Source organism: Salminus brasiliensis, chromosome 4 (assembly GCF_030463535.1).
Source record: "Salminus brasiliensis chromosome 4, fSalBra1.hap2, whole genome shotgun sequence".
NCBI classification, from domain to species: Eukaryota; Metazoa; Chordata; class Actinopteri; order Characiformes; family Bryconidae; genus Salminus; species Salminus brasiliensis.
Genome location: NC_132881.1, coordinates 29,200,261 through 29,216,519, shown reverse-complemented (window position 1 = coordinate 29,216,519; position 16,259 = coordinate 29,200,261). Strand labels below are relative to the sequence as shown.

General features: G+C 41.4%; 1 protein-coding gene across 1 annotated transcript in view; it reads right to left on the bottom strand.

Moving 5' to 3' along the window:
• Positions 1–16,259, bottom strand: part of lrmda (leucine rich melanocyte differentiation associated) — a 283,091-nt gene that overhangs the window by 17,017 nt on the left and 249,815 nt on the right. Inside the window, exon 6 of the mRNA XM_072676901.1 lies at positions 13,006–13,090. Coding sequence (XP_072533002.1) covers positions 13,006–13,090 — 85 coding nt within the window. The remainder of the gene's footprint in view (positions 1–13,005; positions 13,091–16,259) is intronic.

Genomic DNA, 16,259 nt, shown 5'->3' with positions numbered 1-16,259 from the left:
AGGACTCAATTACTTTATTGACATGTAATCTTCATAAGGGGAGAAATATTGAGCATGTAAGGTCAGCCGGTTATGAAGACATATTATCATATTATCTGCATGGAGCTTGTAGGGGCTAGGACCTGACAAAGCTAATTATAATCGTACATGTTACAGGACTCAAAGCGCATTATGCGCTTGGCTGCATGAGTAAGCCCGGGCTGAGAAAGAGAAGGACAGGGGATGGAATTGCAAACCTAATAGTGGCCAAATGTCCTTAAAATCTCTGATCTAACCATTTGTATCATGGACATCTAAACATCAGTCAAAGTAAAAATTTCCACCTGTGTTTCTCTGAATGTTACGGTGCTGAGATTCCACAAAGAGCCCAACCTTTATTGGACCACAACAAATAACGCTGGTACGCTACCTAAAGAAGAGCTTAAAGTTCAGTGGATATCAGTTCTGATTAGTGCAGTGACTTGAACATCTCCACGGCCCAAATGTCACAGTTAGTTAGTGATTCTGGAAGCTCGGCCTGTGGCTCTTTCACCTTCCTCCCTTGCTTTCTCCCAAGGTTAGCTTAATATCATGCCCAGCACTGCAATACACTTTACTGGAGAAGAAAAAGAAACAAAACAAAAGAAGCAGCTCAGTCAGGAAATACACTTTATACCATCTCCTCAGCTGCTTAGTATGTACAGGATATTGCATGAACCTACATCAGACACTATCAGTTACCGTGTTACTTCAGTTATTTCTGTGTTAGTGAATAAACGCTACAAGACAGACACTGTGTGGTTTTTAGAAGCAAAACCATGGCTAGTGGGAGGCATAAAAGCAAAGTTCTGCCCTGAGCCACGCTAGGAACAGTGCAACTGGGTCACCGCGTGTGAGTGTGGCTTTTGAGAAAAAAAAAAAAAAAAGTCCTACTGCAGGACATGTGTGTTCATTTCAATTCATTTCATTTCATGCCATTTTCCTCTTTTATTTGCCGCTTCCTTCCCTGAATCAATTGAACTGGAGCAGTATCTCAGGCTATGCCCAATTGTGAAACACACTTTGCTGGAGGTGGTACAATTTCCACAAGCTCCTGAGGGACGGCGGTTAGCATAGACTTAATGGTGTCAAGTGCAGAGGCATATTTTAGCTCTTCTCTGAGGGCAAGCCTATTTACAACCATTCAGGCCTTCAGAAACGTTCCATTACTGCACATTTTCACACGGCTCCCCATACCATAATCTCTTTTCGTTGTCAGCATTTGGGAAATAGCTATATATAAATGCATCCACAAAGAGCGCAATGCCGCTAATGCATCTCTTCTGCCTCCATATCAGGAAACACATAGTAAATCATTTCAGTACATTGATCTGGAAATCTGATTATATAGATGAAAAAGAAGCAGAAAATCACACAATTATTCTCTTTTAAACTGGTGTACAAAATATAGTCTGGCTTTTTCTTTTTTTTACCACATAGTCACTTGATAACGCACTTCCAAACGAGGGGACTTTCAGGGTCAGACAATCCTTCAGCTGTAATATGACAGCGGCCAAGTATGATACTGACATCTTTGGCTGACTAGGTGACCTGAAGTGGAGCGGCTTAACCACAAGCAAAACTGAAGAGGCGAGGTTTCCTGGGGAAATGAGGAGAGTACTCATTCAAATGACTGCAATCTGGAATTAATTTCAGTGTCTGACCTCTATGACTCAGTCAACTCAACAGTCTTACAGCGACACAACATGTCAGAAATCATCACCCAATCAAATTATGATGGTAACAGAACGTGTCCGGTTACATTAGAATGATGGAGAAACCTGCTCTCTCCATTTAGAACAACTTCATCAGCAAATCGTTCTGACAGATGAGGCAGGAGGATGTTTGAGATGGAACATTTTATTATTAATATTAATATTATTATTATTATTATTATTATTGCTACTAAGGGTAACAATAGTATAACCTTGTAACCATGCAAAACCCATGTATCTCCATTTTTGTTGTTTTTCACTTTTTGACATAATTTAAATCTGGTTGTTTTTTCACATCCTATTACAATTTCATTATGAATAAACCAATAGAAATTACTAGTAGAATTGATGTCCAAAGAAAGATCTATTTATCTGTAAAGTTGTCATTTTGGAAATCTCAAAGACACATTATACTGGTAAAAATTAAGATTCTTTGAGCAATGTGGTATAAAGATCACCTTTGGTAACATAAGGTTTGTAATGAAGTTGAATGAGAATCCTTAAATTGGGAATTAGCCTTTACATGACATATTACATTATGCTATTATATTATTATATTATATTATTACGATTAATTAATAGTTTTTAATACTAATGCAGAAACTATTGAGAATTAGTTGGCATGCTTTTGCTTTAGCATACCTTATGGAGTCCCTCATGGTTCTATTTTAGGACCTATGACACTGATGTTATTCATGACAATAAGCTATTTAAAACAGGGAACAATTTATGTGTGGGCTTACATACAGGGTCTAAAGGCTTAAACCTTAAAATAGTTCTTCGCACTTACATATCTCTATTATGGATGGTACTTAAAGGAACCAAAAGTGGTTCTTCTGGTATAATATTATTCAAAGAACCTTTGTAGCACCTCTATTTTCAAGAGTGTAAATGTCAAATTCTCATGATTTTAGGCTTTAAACTCTGCTGAGATTTTCCAGCTCCTTTTATAGAGTGTGGCAGTGAATACTAAATGTCTATTTCCCTGCTCCGGAATGGAATAAATGATGTGCTAGGTCATTAATTTCAGCTACGCACACATTCATGCAATAGTGTGTGTGTGTTCAAACATCAATGTCTCGTGATTGTATGCTGAGGTAGAGGCAGTGACAATAAATCAGTGAATTCACCAGTGAGCAAGAAAACAGTTTAGACAACAGCCCAATGGAGCTTGCGATAATTGACAGATGAGCTTTGTCCCTTCCACCACAATGGCTTCAGCCCACAGATTATGGGGGAATGGGTGGGGGATGGAGGGTCAGAGGACAGAGATGAGGGCGATATGTCAGTTATGGATTTGGATGATTTATATAGTCAAGCTTTCTCTTTTGTACCATTTAAATCATAGCTATTCAGTCTTTACTACACTAACAATTCTCCACACAGTGCTAAATATAAATTCACAATGCCATGCGAATAATTCAAATCTAGTGAAATCGCTCACAAACACATCTGGCCGTGTAAGTAACAAATATGAGATGAATTCACGGCAGCCCATTGGACAGGAACTTGGGTGGGGATGTTTCTCAGAACATATTTTCATCTGGTTTAGATGATTAATAGGCCCGATAAACACCCAGTACACAAGTAAAATAGAGTGATGGAAGCTGTCACAAAATTAATTGCCATCATTTGTAATTTAATTGTGGAGTGAATTACATTCAAACAAACAAATGTTGGAAAGAAAATCTTCCACAAGTATGAATCATAAATACTTCCAGCACATATCTTTCACGGTTCTGAATTATGACTTTTTGGCGTGTTTTCCTCTTCCTGTGAGGGGCATTTATCTTAATAAACATTTCCACTGGCTCCGTCACATGATCATTATAATGCAATCAGGGTTCATTGTGCACAGATCAGTTTCGCCTTCAGAATGACAAGTTGCTCAACATCTGCCAGGACTAGTGTCTCAGCTTCTGAGCAAACTGAGGAACCTCTTGACATGAGCAGAGCCATCCATATCAACCCAAGCAGAGAGGCGAAACTCGAGGACCCAGCATCGATCCTGCTGTAAAAATATCCAAACCATATGGCCTGCCTGTTTCCTCATAAATTACAATGATAAAGTCCTGCGTTGCGAAACTATGAAAGCCACACCAACCTGCACTAAACTCTTGGCACAACTAAAAGCACACAAGAAATACTAGCCTGCATCTCAGATGTCCCAAACACACGTCACAAATCACTCACCAGTATGAATAATGCTCTGACTGCATTAGCAATCACTTTCGGGCCTGATTAGAAAATGAGCATGAGGTTTCCATTTGTGTGATATATTCTCTGTCAGTCTGCTACAACGGGCCAGCAGTGCTGGGAAGCAAACCAAAGTCACAGGTACCGCAAGTATGTTATTGGAACTGGGCTGCGCAGATTGGCCAGGCCTCATGTCCTTGTCCATCACGCTGGCACTTTCTCAGTCCAGCATGAGGTATCACTTAGCACTCACACGTATGCTGTGAGTGTTTGTGTAAATAGATGGTTCAGAAATGCAGCCAAGTCTGCTCTATCACAGTTCCAAAATGCTTATAACGCCTCGTGTGCTGCAACCTTTCGACATGGAGATGAACTACCTTAACCCTTTCGTATCTAGCGTCTCGCAGGCGATGTATTCAGAAACGTTGGCAAAGCCCGCTTTAGCTCATTAAAACCTGCCCCTAGAGTAGATGCCATTTGTGCATGATCATGTTAGGCATCATAAAATACAGTAGCATACAGAACTGGTGCTTTCTCCCACTGTATGTCATATCATTACTCTGCCCTCATTCAGAATGCAGACAAGTGCTTAGTACTGATTTGTTAATTAATGACAAAAGTGTGACATACTCTTAAACAGCTTGTTAATGGAAATGAATACAAACCAACTAATTTACATTCTTTGTTAGATTGTGTACTTTACATACCATAGAACAATTTGACAGTATGGTGGCTATGTTCATATTACCAGGTTGAAGTGATGCAAATAAGTGATGTTTGCTGATCTTTTCAGATCTAAAATGACATACATGTACATTAACATTTGTGAGTCATACATTCCTGCATCCTCTATACATGCACATATTACTGTCATTATAAAGACTTCAGTTGATTTAGGGCTCATAACCATCAAAGCCATCATTTGATACGTGTTCCATGCTACATATAATTTTCTTAGCTATTGCTAACAGCTACAGCATTAGTTCTTTTTAGGAGAAGGCTGATAGAAGGAGATTAGAAAGCTGTTGCTAGCTTTATGTCAAAGTAGTAAAGACATGCCAAAATGTAGTTACCTATGGATTTAAACCACCCATCCATCCATTAATCCATCTTCTTATCTGCTTCTTCCTAGTCCGGAATCATTGGAATCAACACACCCATCCACATCTATGGACAATTTGGCATAGCCAATTCACCCACCATGTTTTGTTTTTGGAAGGTGGGAGGTAATCTGAGCCCCAGAAGGAAACCAGCACAGACACTCCAAACTCCTTATAGACAGAGACTGGAGAAAGGACTGAGCCCACAATCCCAGGCCCCAAAAGCCAAGTGACAAGTATGTGTTCAGCAGAAATGATTGACAGGGACAATTCAGTTCCCTCCAAACATTGGGTGGGGCAGGACCCCTTCACCCACAAGTGTTGGCAGAGAGGCAGTTGCAGCTAACTGAAGTTGGTGCCAGCATTAGCCGCACAAACGTTAAAGCATCTGGCCAGCTAAGAACTGTCCAGAGCAAATAATCTTTGCAGTGAAGGCTTGAGTTAGTAGTTCATTCATTTATTGTTGCTGTCAGTGCACTGGGATCATTCATGATCATTACAGATTAGCAGGTGAACTTGGGGTCGTTTCTGGGCAGAGTTGTTAAATCCACGTTCAGGACAGATTACAATTACACTTAAAAACACAAATGTGAGCCTTCAAAGGAGAAATATGAGATGTGAGAAAAGGTCAGAATTGCACAATTAGGCCTGTTCTATTATAGAGAAATCATGTGATTAACTCAAAAGAGCAGAATAAAAGGCTGTTTTTATGATTAAAGGTTTAAGCTCATTTAACAGACAAAGCGTGTCTGTGCAGATCTCTTTCAGAAGACAAACCGAAAGGGAAAATGCAGATATGTCAATTTCCCAGGTAGTGCACATTTTATAGGTACTAGACGTGTTACTTTGAAAGTTGGCTCTTAACCTCTTCTTCTACAAATGTCAATAACTATCACCTTTCCAGCAACTTCGACATCAAACATGTAGTTCAGTCCTATGAGAGTTTTCTTCCTGCACTATTCCTCGTTCCCAAAAGTGCATTCAGTGCCTCTCTAAATTGACTCCCTAACATGCCTTATTAACCTGCCCTCATCAAGAGCAAAATATCACAGGCTTTCATATTCAAACGACGGCAGTAAATAAAAACAAATACCTTAAACGAAATAAAAATAAACACCATGCCTTCTTGACAGAGCCACCTTTCTCTTGAAAAGTTCCTCTACTTTCAACAGGAGTCTCTCATGACTGGCTCTTCAGAGGCTCATTCGACTACATCAAACAGCAGAGCACGAGAGCAGGAGAGAAGAAGAAGAAGAAAAAAAAAACACACAATGGTGTCAATGACATCCTCAAATCCGACACAAACAGAATTATTCAGCGAATGCAGAGGCTTTCTATAGGAGTAATGACACTGAGGGAAGGGGAAGGCATCTCAAAGCAGTTTAGAGATGGCAAAGCAGAGTTCAGCAGTTGAAGCTGTCAGGGAAGTTAAGTCTGTCCTGCTGTTTTAATCTGTGCTCTGAAGGGAGAGCAAGGGAGAGAGGGAGAAAGGCAGAGCGAGAGAGGTGCACTCCAGCCTCAGTGACAAACAGGACTGCTCTGGCAGCCTCACCAAAGAATTCGATCCCATCTCTCCCCCTCTTCCTTTCTCTCGTTCTTCTCTCTCTCTCGTTCTGATAGGCAGTGAAGAATGGCCAGAATGGCCTGGCTCTTCCTCTATCCCTGCCATTAATCTCCATCTCCAGACTAATGGATATTCATGCTCCTTTGCCAGAGAAGTCCTGGGAGGCCCACTGGATCCCCTCTGACAGAAATCATATCATATCATCTCGCTACGACGGAGGAAACAAAAGCTGTCTTCACAAAGAGAAAGGCCAAAAAACAGCCCCCTGGCAGCTACTCCACAGCCTGTATGCCTGTCAAAAGCTCGACTTAAAGGACCCATGTCATGGAACACCAAACATTCCTTACTTGTTTGAAACAAAAGAGTTTGATGGGGTATAGAAACACTGTTTTAAATTGTAGCATTCACTTCCCAGACTGTAATCTCCACTGTAAGACAGCACATTTTTCAATCACTGCATTTGTAAGGTCACATTTACATAGAGATGTCAAATACATTGGCTACGTATTGGTATCTGCCAATTTTCTGCCAAAATATCAGATTTTTTGTTATATGGCCCATATCTCTCTAATTTAGCCAATCAGATCATATTCGCAAGCTATATCAGCTCTGCGCGAGGCTCCTCGGTCACACCACACTGCAGTTCCTTGTACAGTCGCTGGAACTATGGAGCTCTCGCATGGCTGCAAAATTTACTTGAAATCAAACCAAACAGTATCTGCCCCAAAAACACTAATTTACATATTTACATGTACATATATCCACCTCTTTACATGTACAGCATTTTACCCAGAGTAACCTCCATTTGAATGATGTTATTCAGGTAGGTGAATGTAGCGCTAGGACTTTTTTTGGTGTAGTGTGGTGTGCTTGTCGGGCTGGGGAATCGAACCCCAGTTTGCCATGGGAAGCTCGTTATTGGTACTCACTACACTAATCCACTTACGCAGTTTTCACAAAGATTCTGACATTCGCCAAGATTTTCATATTTGGGATTTGCTCAATTTACAAGAACAGTGGGATCCATCATTATATGAACATAGCTGTGAACAATTCGGTGGTTTAAAAACACTGGACTTTTAACGCCATCCATCTCTTGATGCAATGGTTCTTCACACTCACACAGCACTACTACAAATATGGTTCATATGGAAACAAAGATGGTTCTTCTATGGCATCCCTCAAAGAAGCATTTGTAGCAGCTTTATTTTATAGATTCTGCATAAAAAATGACTTTTAGCTGTGTTGGTACCCAAAGCAAGCATAAACCCAAGCTAAAGTGGACATCAGGAAAAAATACATATAAAGCATGAGTAATATATAGGGTATGTCCCCTTTAAAGCAAGGGTCTCTCGCAGTGTCCCACAGACGGGTTTGAAATCTTCTACAATAATTATTCAGAGATGCAGAACACTGAGGATATCTAAAGCAGATGCATGTGAAACTACATCTAATGACAAAGTCTGGGCAGGTTTTTTTTTTTTTCGGCACACACAACTTTCCATCCATTATTTCTTGGCACCGCTTCTAAGCAGAGACACAAGGTGTAAATCTGCAAGTTGATATAAACTCACGTGATGGCTATTTAGTTTTATGGGAGCTCATTATTTTTCTACAGTTGAAATTATAGGTGTGTTTTACACACAGGTTTTAATGGCCACAAAAAAACACCCCTAAGTCATTAGCAAAGGATCCTAAACACTTCATCAGTGTGGAAACTGGAAAGCGCCGGATCTGAATTCTGTCATAGAGCAAATATCTGACCAACACCTTTCCTTCTGCCATATCACTGAACTGAAAACATATGTATCAGCAGCATCAGAGAGGAAATAAACACGAACGCAGCGTTCACTCCAGGAATGGAGGAAGCTTTGAAAGGTTTGAAAATTCAGGTTTTTTAGTGGCTTCTTAACATTTTCTACATTATTAGTGACTAGTCATTTAACAAAGCATGGCATTTTGACCCAAATCTGGGGAACACTGAGATAAGCTTAAATGAACTAAATCAGATTAGTTCCCCAAAATGAATAAATAGATAATTCTCCCTCTGTTAACCCCACAAGAAAGGGAATGACCAATCTAGATTCCACATGTTTCAGCCTTGTAAGTAATGCTGTTGTAGCAGAGCCAACATTTGTCTTTAATGTAAGAGTAATTCGTACCAAGGGAGAAACATCAATGGTAGAATCATCATGATTTTGGACTTTAGTGTCTTTAGGAGCACACACAGGTCTTTTAATAAGCAACAGCAGAGCTGGACCATCTTTTCGTCTGGTTTACAGTTCTGATAGGAATACACTTCTTAAAGGTAATTGTTCCTGAAGGGTATTTGGCTTACAAATGTGCTTTTCTGAAGTGTTATTAAACCGTATTAACATTATGTGGTGGTTCTTTACACTTTTGAACTATTCTTTTATGATAATAATACTGGGTTCATCTACGCCATCACTTTGATGGACCCTTTTCAGCAGCTTTATCTATGTTTTTGGTGTCGGGATCAATAAAGCTGTGTTAAAACACACACATAAAAAAACTCTACAGAAACAAGAAAACACTAGAAAAACTGGAGAGGCACTAGTTAAGAATTAGTCATGCCAAAAGCAAAGCTTGTGGGCAGTGCATATCCATCAGGCTTTGTTATGAGGACATCATATTGTCCACACCAAGCAGATTTATCTCAATTATACAAAGGCTCAGGCTCAGATATCTCTGTCTGTGACGCTCTGTCAAACCTAGCATTTTAGCTCATTGTCATCAGAGCAGATCCAGACGTGGGTAAATGAGTGATGCACGCTTGCCAGATGCAAGTTAATGGAGGATAGGGGGGACTAGCAGCAGGTGTAAATCTCCCGCAGTCCTGCTGAGCTTTAAAAATCAGTGCTTAGCACCCACAGCTCTGTCATCTGGCCTCTCCCAGCCTCCTCGACAGCCCATTTGTCATCATTTTCACTTTTTTGGCAAAAAAAAATGGAATGTTCTAATGGAGTGCTGTGAACGGTCCCAGATGTTTATTTGTTGTACTGCAAACTGTAAAACAGTTTACTCTTTAGATACAGTCCCCTTTCGGGGGCCGGAGAAATCAGCCGCGCTGTAATGAAAGCAAAACTGCGGGCGTAAAAAAGTGCAGGGTCCCTGGGGAGTCTTCAGTTCAGATTTTCCCTTTGAAGGCTGCCTGCCTCCAGGGGTTTGAGGAACAGTTGTGAGCCATTTAAAATACATACTTACATACATACATACATACAACCCAGCTGGAGCGTGGCCCAAAATAACAGCATTTAAATGCATTGCGGGCTCTTATATACGTAGGAGTGCAGTTTCACTCTTCCTGGTAAATGGCCTCTGTTTTAGCCACTAAGGAGAAAATAAATGGTGGTCAGATCAGACATTTTTAATGCAGAGAGCTCAAAAGTAGTATTTATTGCCTTAAAATGTTCCACAGCGTATGAGGAGAATTGTATATTTCCGAGTTCTGTTATTAATGAAGTATTGGGGTGGATGTGAATATACTTGTCACTATTGTTAGAACTAAATCTAACATGCTACATTAAAATGTGAGGGTTCTCCACAGGTCAGAGTGTTATAGCTTTACTGTATTTGGTATTAATTTGCTTCTGTTGATTTACTGAAGCTCCGTGTGGCTGAAAGCAGTCCTTCTGCTCTGGCGCTGGCTTTAGAAGCACACATTTAAAAAGATGGCCGCTTCTGGATAGCAACTCTGGGCTCTCCAGCCAGACAGGCTACTTTAAAGCTGGTCGGAGCTGACAGCAGTGCCGCTTCCTGCGGCCACCCTTGCAGACCGCAGCCGCTGCCGTCCACTCCGTGTCACGCCTGCTCTGCCACATGGCCTCTCTGCCTCTTTCTTCCTCCACGTCCAGCTCCTCCAGCCTCCTCTAAGCCTCTCCTGTCCACTCACTATGTGTCCACTCTCCAATTCCACACAAACGCAAGAGACAAGGGTCTCATATCCCAAAGCCAAGACTTCCTCCAGTCCCCTTCACTGTGTGTCAGCCAGGCCAGCACACAGCCAGGCCAGTCCTTCTGTTTCGCCTCCAGAGAGCTCCTGCCTGCCGTGATTACCCGTGGCACCTTGGCTCAGGGGCCTCGGCACAGGTGACATTAATTGTAGCGATACCGGGAAACGGTAAAGAGGCTTTCTGTTGGAGACAGCCCGCTGTCAGACATGCCGCTAATTCCGCCCGCCAGCGCAATACTGCATCTAACATACAGCATGCCTGACAGGAACTGGGGCCCGCACCTATAGGAGAAGCGCATGCACACCGATAAATAACCACGTAATTACATCATGTGATGATTCACAAGTAGCCGATGAATTATTGCCAATGCATACAAATAGCCTGCATCCTCCTGACACAGTCCTGGAGGTGAACTGCATCTTTTAGTGTCATGGCTATTCTATTAAAGCTTTTTCACGGCGCAGCCAAAGGTGAGCGAAAATAAAGAGTTACAGTGTCGGAGCTGATGCATTAAGCAAATAGAATAGGCAATAAGTCAAGATAAATAAAAACGGCACGATAACGGCGGAGGAATAAAAGGAGGCGAAGGACAAAGATGAGGGCCCGTGTTATCTAACGCTGCAGTACAGTATCGTAAAAATAACGAATGGAGAGTGTCAGCGCGCCGAAATCTAAGAGGGGGGAAAAATATTTCATATGTCAGCTCTGCTCACCTTTTAATGGACTATTCTCAAGCAACATGATTTTGACAAAGCACTGGGCTTTCCTCTACATCACTTGAGAGGTGCGGGTCAGCCTTTGTGAAATAGATCTGTCCTTGGTGGGGGGTGGGGGGGCTCGCCGCTGACCTCGCATGAAAGCAGCAGTGACAGCACCGTTGCTGCACCGTGAAAGGCCGGCTTGGGAATTTGAACAGCAGTTGAGAATAAAGCGAGTCTGTTAGTGAGGAGAACATTTTAGACTGTTCTAAAACAATAGTGCTGCATGATTTTGAGTCGTTTGATGGAGGTAAAGGAGGATCTGTTTTGAAAGTGTGGAAATTCTGTGTAGAAACACCACATTATAGCTAGTTATAGCTGAATATATAAGAATCGAAGCTTCAGTGAAAAAACAATATGATGAACTAATCAATACCAGAAATTAAGAACATGGATAGTAAAGAGTTTAAGTATACCTCCATGAATACAAGTATTAACAGTGGGGTTTAAACTATACTATATACAGCTAAAATCATCAAACACATCATTTCAAAAGAAATTAAAAATGGAAAATATTGATAGGCATGTGGCTTCATTTTCCCTTTCCCTGCTACCAATATGTCATTAATCTTCTTAATGGGGGGGGGGGGGGTATTTTAACCCTAGTTGAGGTTGAACTATAATGGGAAGATTTAGCATGGTGGCTGTGTCATCGAAACTGTCAGCATTCCCTCAAGTGTGCGCATGTAAAGTTAGCTGGTTCTATCCAGAGCAGCAGGAAACTTATTGCACTGGTGTTAAAGGCTGTGTTAAGCCACAGGTTAGCGTGTTAGTTTCATCCATGTGGGAATCAACTCAAACCTTCCGGCACATAAAAAGACATAACATACAAAAACCTCACACAACACAATAAGGTGCTAAGCTAATGTAAGTATTGCCACTGTAGGTACACTGCATATTTGTGCAATCCAATCTGTGCAATCAGGGCAAACAGAACAGCATACATAACTGGCTAATGGCTAGGATCCCCTGTAAGACAAACCAGAGATGATACGATACAACTCAAAGTTTGATGAGGTCATCACAACAAGCCATTCTCTGTTATGTCTGCTAGCTGGTGGAAGAACTTTCAAAACTCAAACACATGGTTATGAAGTAACCAACCTAACTCCAATTACTAACTCTGATAACTGCATTGTGTGTAGAATTTGGACAAGACCAGCATTGCAGAATCAGTCAATAAGTGAGTGTGAAGGACCTTATAAAAGTAGAGAAATGTAATTTATTGTAAAAGTTCTCCAACAATTTAAAGATTCTTCCCACTGACACGTCATTATGGAACCAAGACTCTATAGCATTGCCTGAAGGACTGTTTGAAGCACCTTTGTTTTTAAGAATGTACTGATCATAAGGCACCCACAAAAGGGATACATTTCTTGGGAAAATGATATTTTTCCAAGAGAAATCATTTAAAATCAAATGTATATGTAATACTTTTATTTTTTAGATTTATATTATATAATATTTATATTCTAGACATTTTACTTGGTTTAAATGTTTATAATTTTTTTGTATTAAGTTAAATTATTATACTGTCATTTAATTATGTCCAGTACAATATAATATAATGAACAACTTGCCTAGATATGCTTTTTGGCAGCGTTCTAGTCAGTTAGAGACTTAAGAAATGTTCCTTGCTTGTTTACATTGACCTTTGTTGTGCAGAAGGTCATACCCTACCTTTATGGTTTTTGGCATCTCTGGAGCCTCTAGGTAGAGGAGTGTAAGGTGTGGAGGTGACTTCTGCTCTGACATCACTGGGATCCTACAAGACAGGACGAACACGGCTGCATTAGCTGAATGTGTTAATGGATGGCTCAGTTCAACACCTGTGCTACTCAGCAGTGTACTCTGAGCAGATTTATTATGCTGGATAGACAGGAGAAATGTACATTATTGATTTCGGAGCAATGAATGCATTGATCCTAATTGAGTCTTGAATGAAAAGCACTCATTTGTCACCACCAATCAGGAGCATTCGTCCAGATTGATGGCGAGAAATGAACACTCAAATTGAGAGAGAGAAAAAGAGAGAGCAAAGACAAAGAGGAAGGGGGGTGGGGGGGTAGAGAGAAAGTGAAAGCGAGGGGTTGGGTAAGGGAGAAAGATTTCATTGCTATGACTGATTGTCCAAGAGCCATAAATTTTTCCAGTGTGGTGGAAAGGTAATGGTGGAAGCAGCGCTGCTGTTTTATCAGGGTGCAGGGCGGCTTTCATTAGCTCGTGCGAGGGCAGTGGAGAGGGGAGGTGAGTAGAGACCCTCGCTTTGATTATCTGTCCTTTGCTTGTTTAAAAGAGGACCAGGGGAAGGCCCCAGCTTCCACTCAGTCATGAACCACCCTGCCTGCAGGTCAGCCTGGGGTCATCTTGTCACTCACTCTCACACTCTCGCACTCTCTCTCTCTCCCTACACACACACACACACTGTTGTGTGCTGACAAACCAACAGGTGGCATGAAATCAAGCCTGGCCTTGAGTTTAAGTAAACTCATCTCTCACTCTCTAGACTTAGAAGGCGTCCCTGAACAAACAAACATGCACACAAAGTTCACTTTGTGGGCCGGGACAGTGACGGGGGACCTAAAGGACATGTCTAGACCCTTGGTGCATTTACTCTGTGCCACTGTTTCTCTCTGTGTCTGATCCCTGTAGTGTTCTCTCAAGGACCAAAAACACCCTAGTTAGCCTCAAAGACAAGCTGCAAAAATACTGGCCTCTCGCAGGAAACAATTCACAAGGTATTTAATCATCACAAGGGCTTAGCTCAGATATTCCAGCCTTTGTTGTTGTTTTTTTTTTCTTTTTTAGTCCAGTAAAGAGAATAGCCTTGAAAATGCAAAGTGGACATTGGTAAATGTATTGCCTTTCTGGGGCAAAAAGAACCCTACATGTATAAAGTCAGATCAGTCTGGGCTGGGTTGCGAGAGGAGGTAGGGAGAAACTAAGGTTCTAGAGGTAAGTGGGTTCTTTGGAAAGATGCCATAGAAGAACTACTTTTGGTTCCCTAACGAACCTTAAATTGGATGGCTTTATAAGATGGTTAAAATAAGTATGTTTGTGAAGGCATCTACATAATGTAAAGTTTCTACACCAATTGCAGGCTTTCTCAGAGCCCCATATCCAGGCCAAGAGCCATCCAAGAACTTTAATTTTTAAATACGAGTGTAAAAAGAGAAAGCGAGTGTATTTCCTAATCATAACTCTTTAGCTCAGGCATGATCACTTCACACATCCTGCAATTACTGCACTTTAATCACCATGCTCGGCCACATCTGATGGCGTGAGGTAGCCGTGTCAGCTTATGAGCTTGTCAGCGGTTTCCTTGTTACCAGCTTCAATCTCCTCCAGCCATTTGGCTTTAATATCCTAAAGCAGCGTTTTGAGAGTCAGCTTCAGTCTGCCCTGACTAATTTCCTCTGGGCCTGACAGATCAGAGGCCTTCCCCAGCAAACGGCCCTCTCCCTGCCACAAAGCCCCTCGTAATCCCGCTGCTTGTCTACAATTAATCTTCCCAGTTGCCACATTATTAACACCACCACCCACAGGCAGGGGCTGGCTCTGCCCCACTGGACACGGCGCAACCCCCCCACTGGCCCAGCGGCCAGGCGCGTCAATCACACGCCGTGCGCAAAAGTCGCCTGCTGTCAACATCAGAGATACCCCCCTCTCCAGCCAAGTCCACTGATCAAACACCCCCACCCTCAGAGAAGATTAATCAGAGCCCTCCCTCCCACTTCCTCCCCTCCACTCCCCTCCCCTCCTCTCTTTTCTCTTTATTCAATGAGCCATCCTCATGATGAGAAAGGAGGCCCGCCTCATAATGGGAATCCCTGCGAAACAAAGTTAAAGGAAAACTCAATTTGAATGCCAGCTGTTATCAGGCTCCCCTTTTTTTTCTGTAGCTTCTTAAAGGGCAGGCGGACAAGAGGTCTTGCTTTGATCAGCACCCTTAAGATTTTACACAAACATAATCACAAGCCAAGAGGTCGCTCCAGGCTTCAGGAATTCATTTATTCTCGAGGCTTCAAGCACACACAGGCAGTTAAGAGCTTTTGCTCTCACTGGGCCATTTGTCTTTATTTGCTTTTAAGAGATATGCATTACCCTTTATCTAACTGGTGTTTTGATCTGTCGGATTATAATGACTGATAATAGCGGGAATTGAGGTAATGTGTCCATGAAACATTACAATGTTGAAATACATGGACTGACCCCAAAGGGAAATATAGAACAAGAGTATTAAGAATGAACCGAATTTCAAAGAAAACATTGATCCTGATGGGCTGTAGTCATTTAGGACCCTCAAGCTGTGAAGAGGAACCACAGAGATCTGTGCTCTGGACATACACACGGGTTGTTGAATGTTGTAACAAAACCTTGTATCTTCTTTGTAGCTTTATAGGAGAATGGGAAATTGGCTCTTACTACTGGCTTGCCTTTTAAAATTGTCATTTGGCGCTGACTGGCTTCAGCATTTTAGTAAGAGCTTGGAAAATGGTTAACTATTCATTGCAACCCTTATACAGGGTTTCCAGTTAACAAAAAATGTAACCATAGGGATGTGTGATGTCAAATTTCCAATCCAATATTAAGGAATACCAAGGCTAATATCCCATGTAATGTAGCACGATTACTAATATTGATTTATTGAGTTATACGTCTTCTTGTGTGTGTAAATACGGGAATTCTTAGTTATTTCTACAGTTATAGGCATTATCAAGAAATCGCTCTAAAAAGTAGTTTTATCAAAGACCTTCATTAAAATAGTTTTGTGGCTAAAAATGTATTCTGTATTTTTGCATGTGGACCGATCTACAAAATAAAATGTCAGAATTGGCAGAAGTGCCTCCAGTATTGTTGGACCCATCCCTAATTCCAACATTCACCCATCCATCTTCTTATCCACTCTTTCCTGGTCAGGGTCACAGAAGATG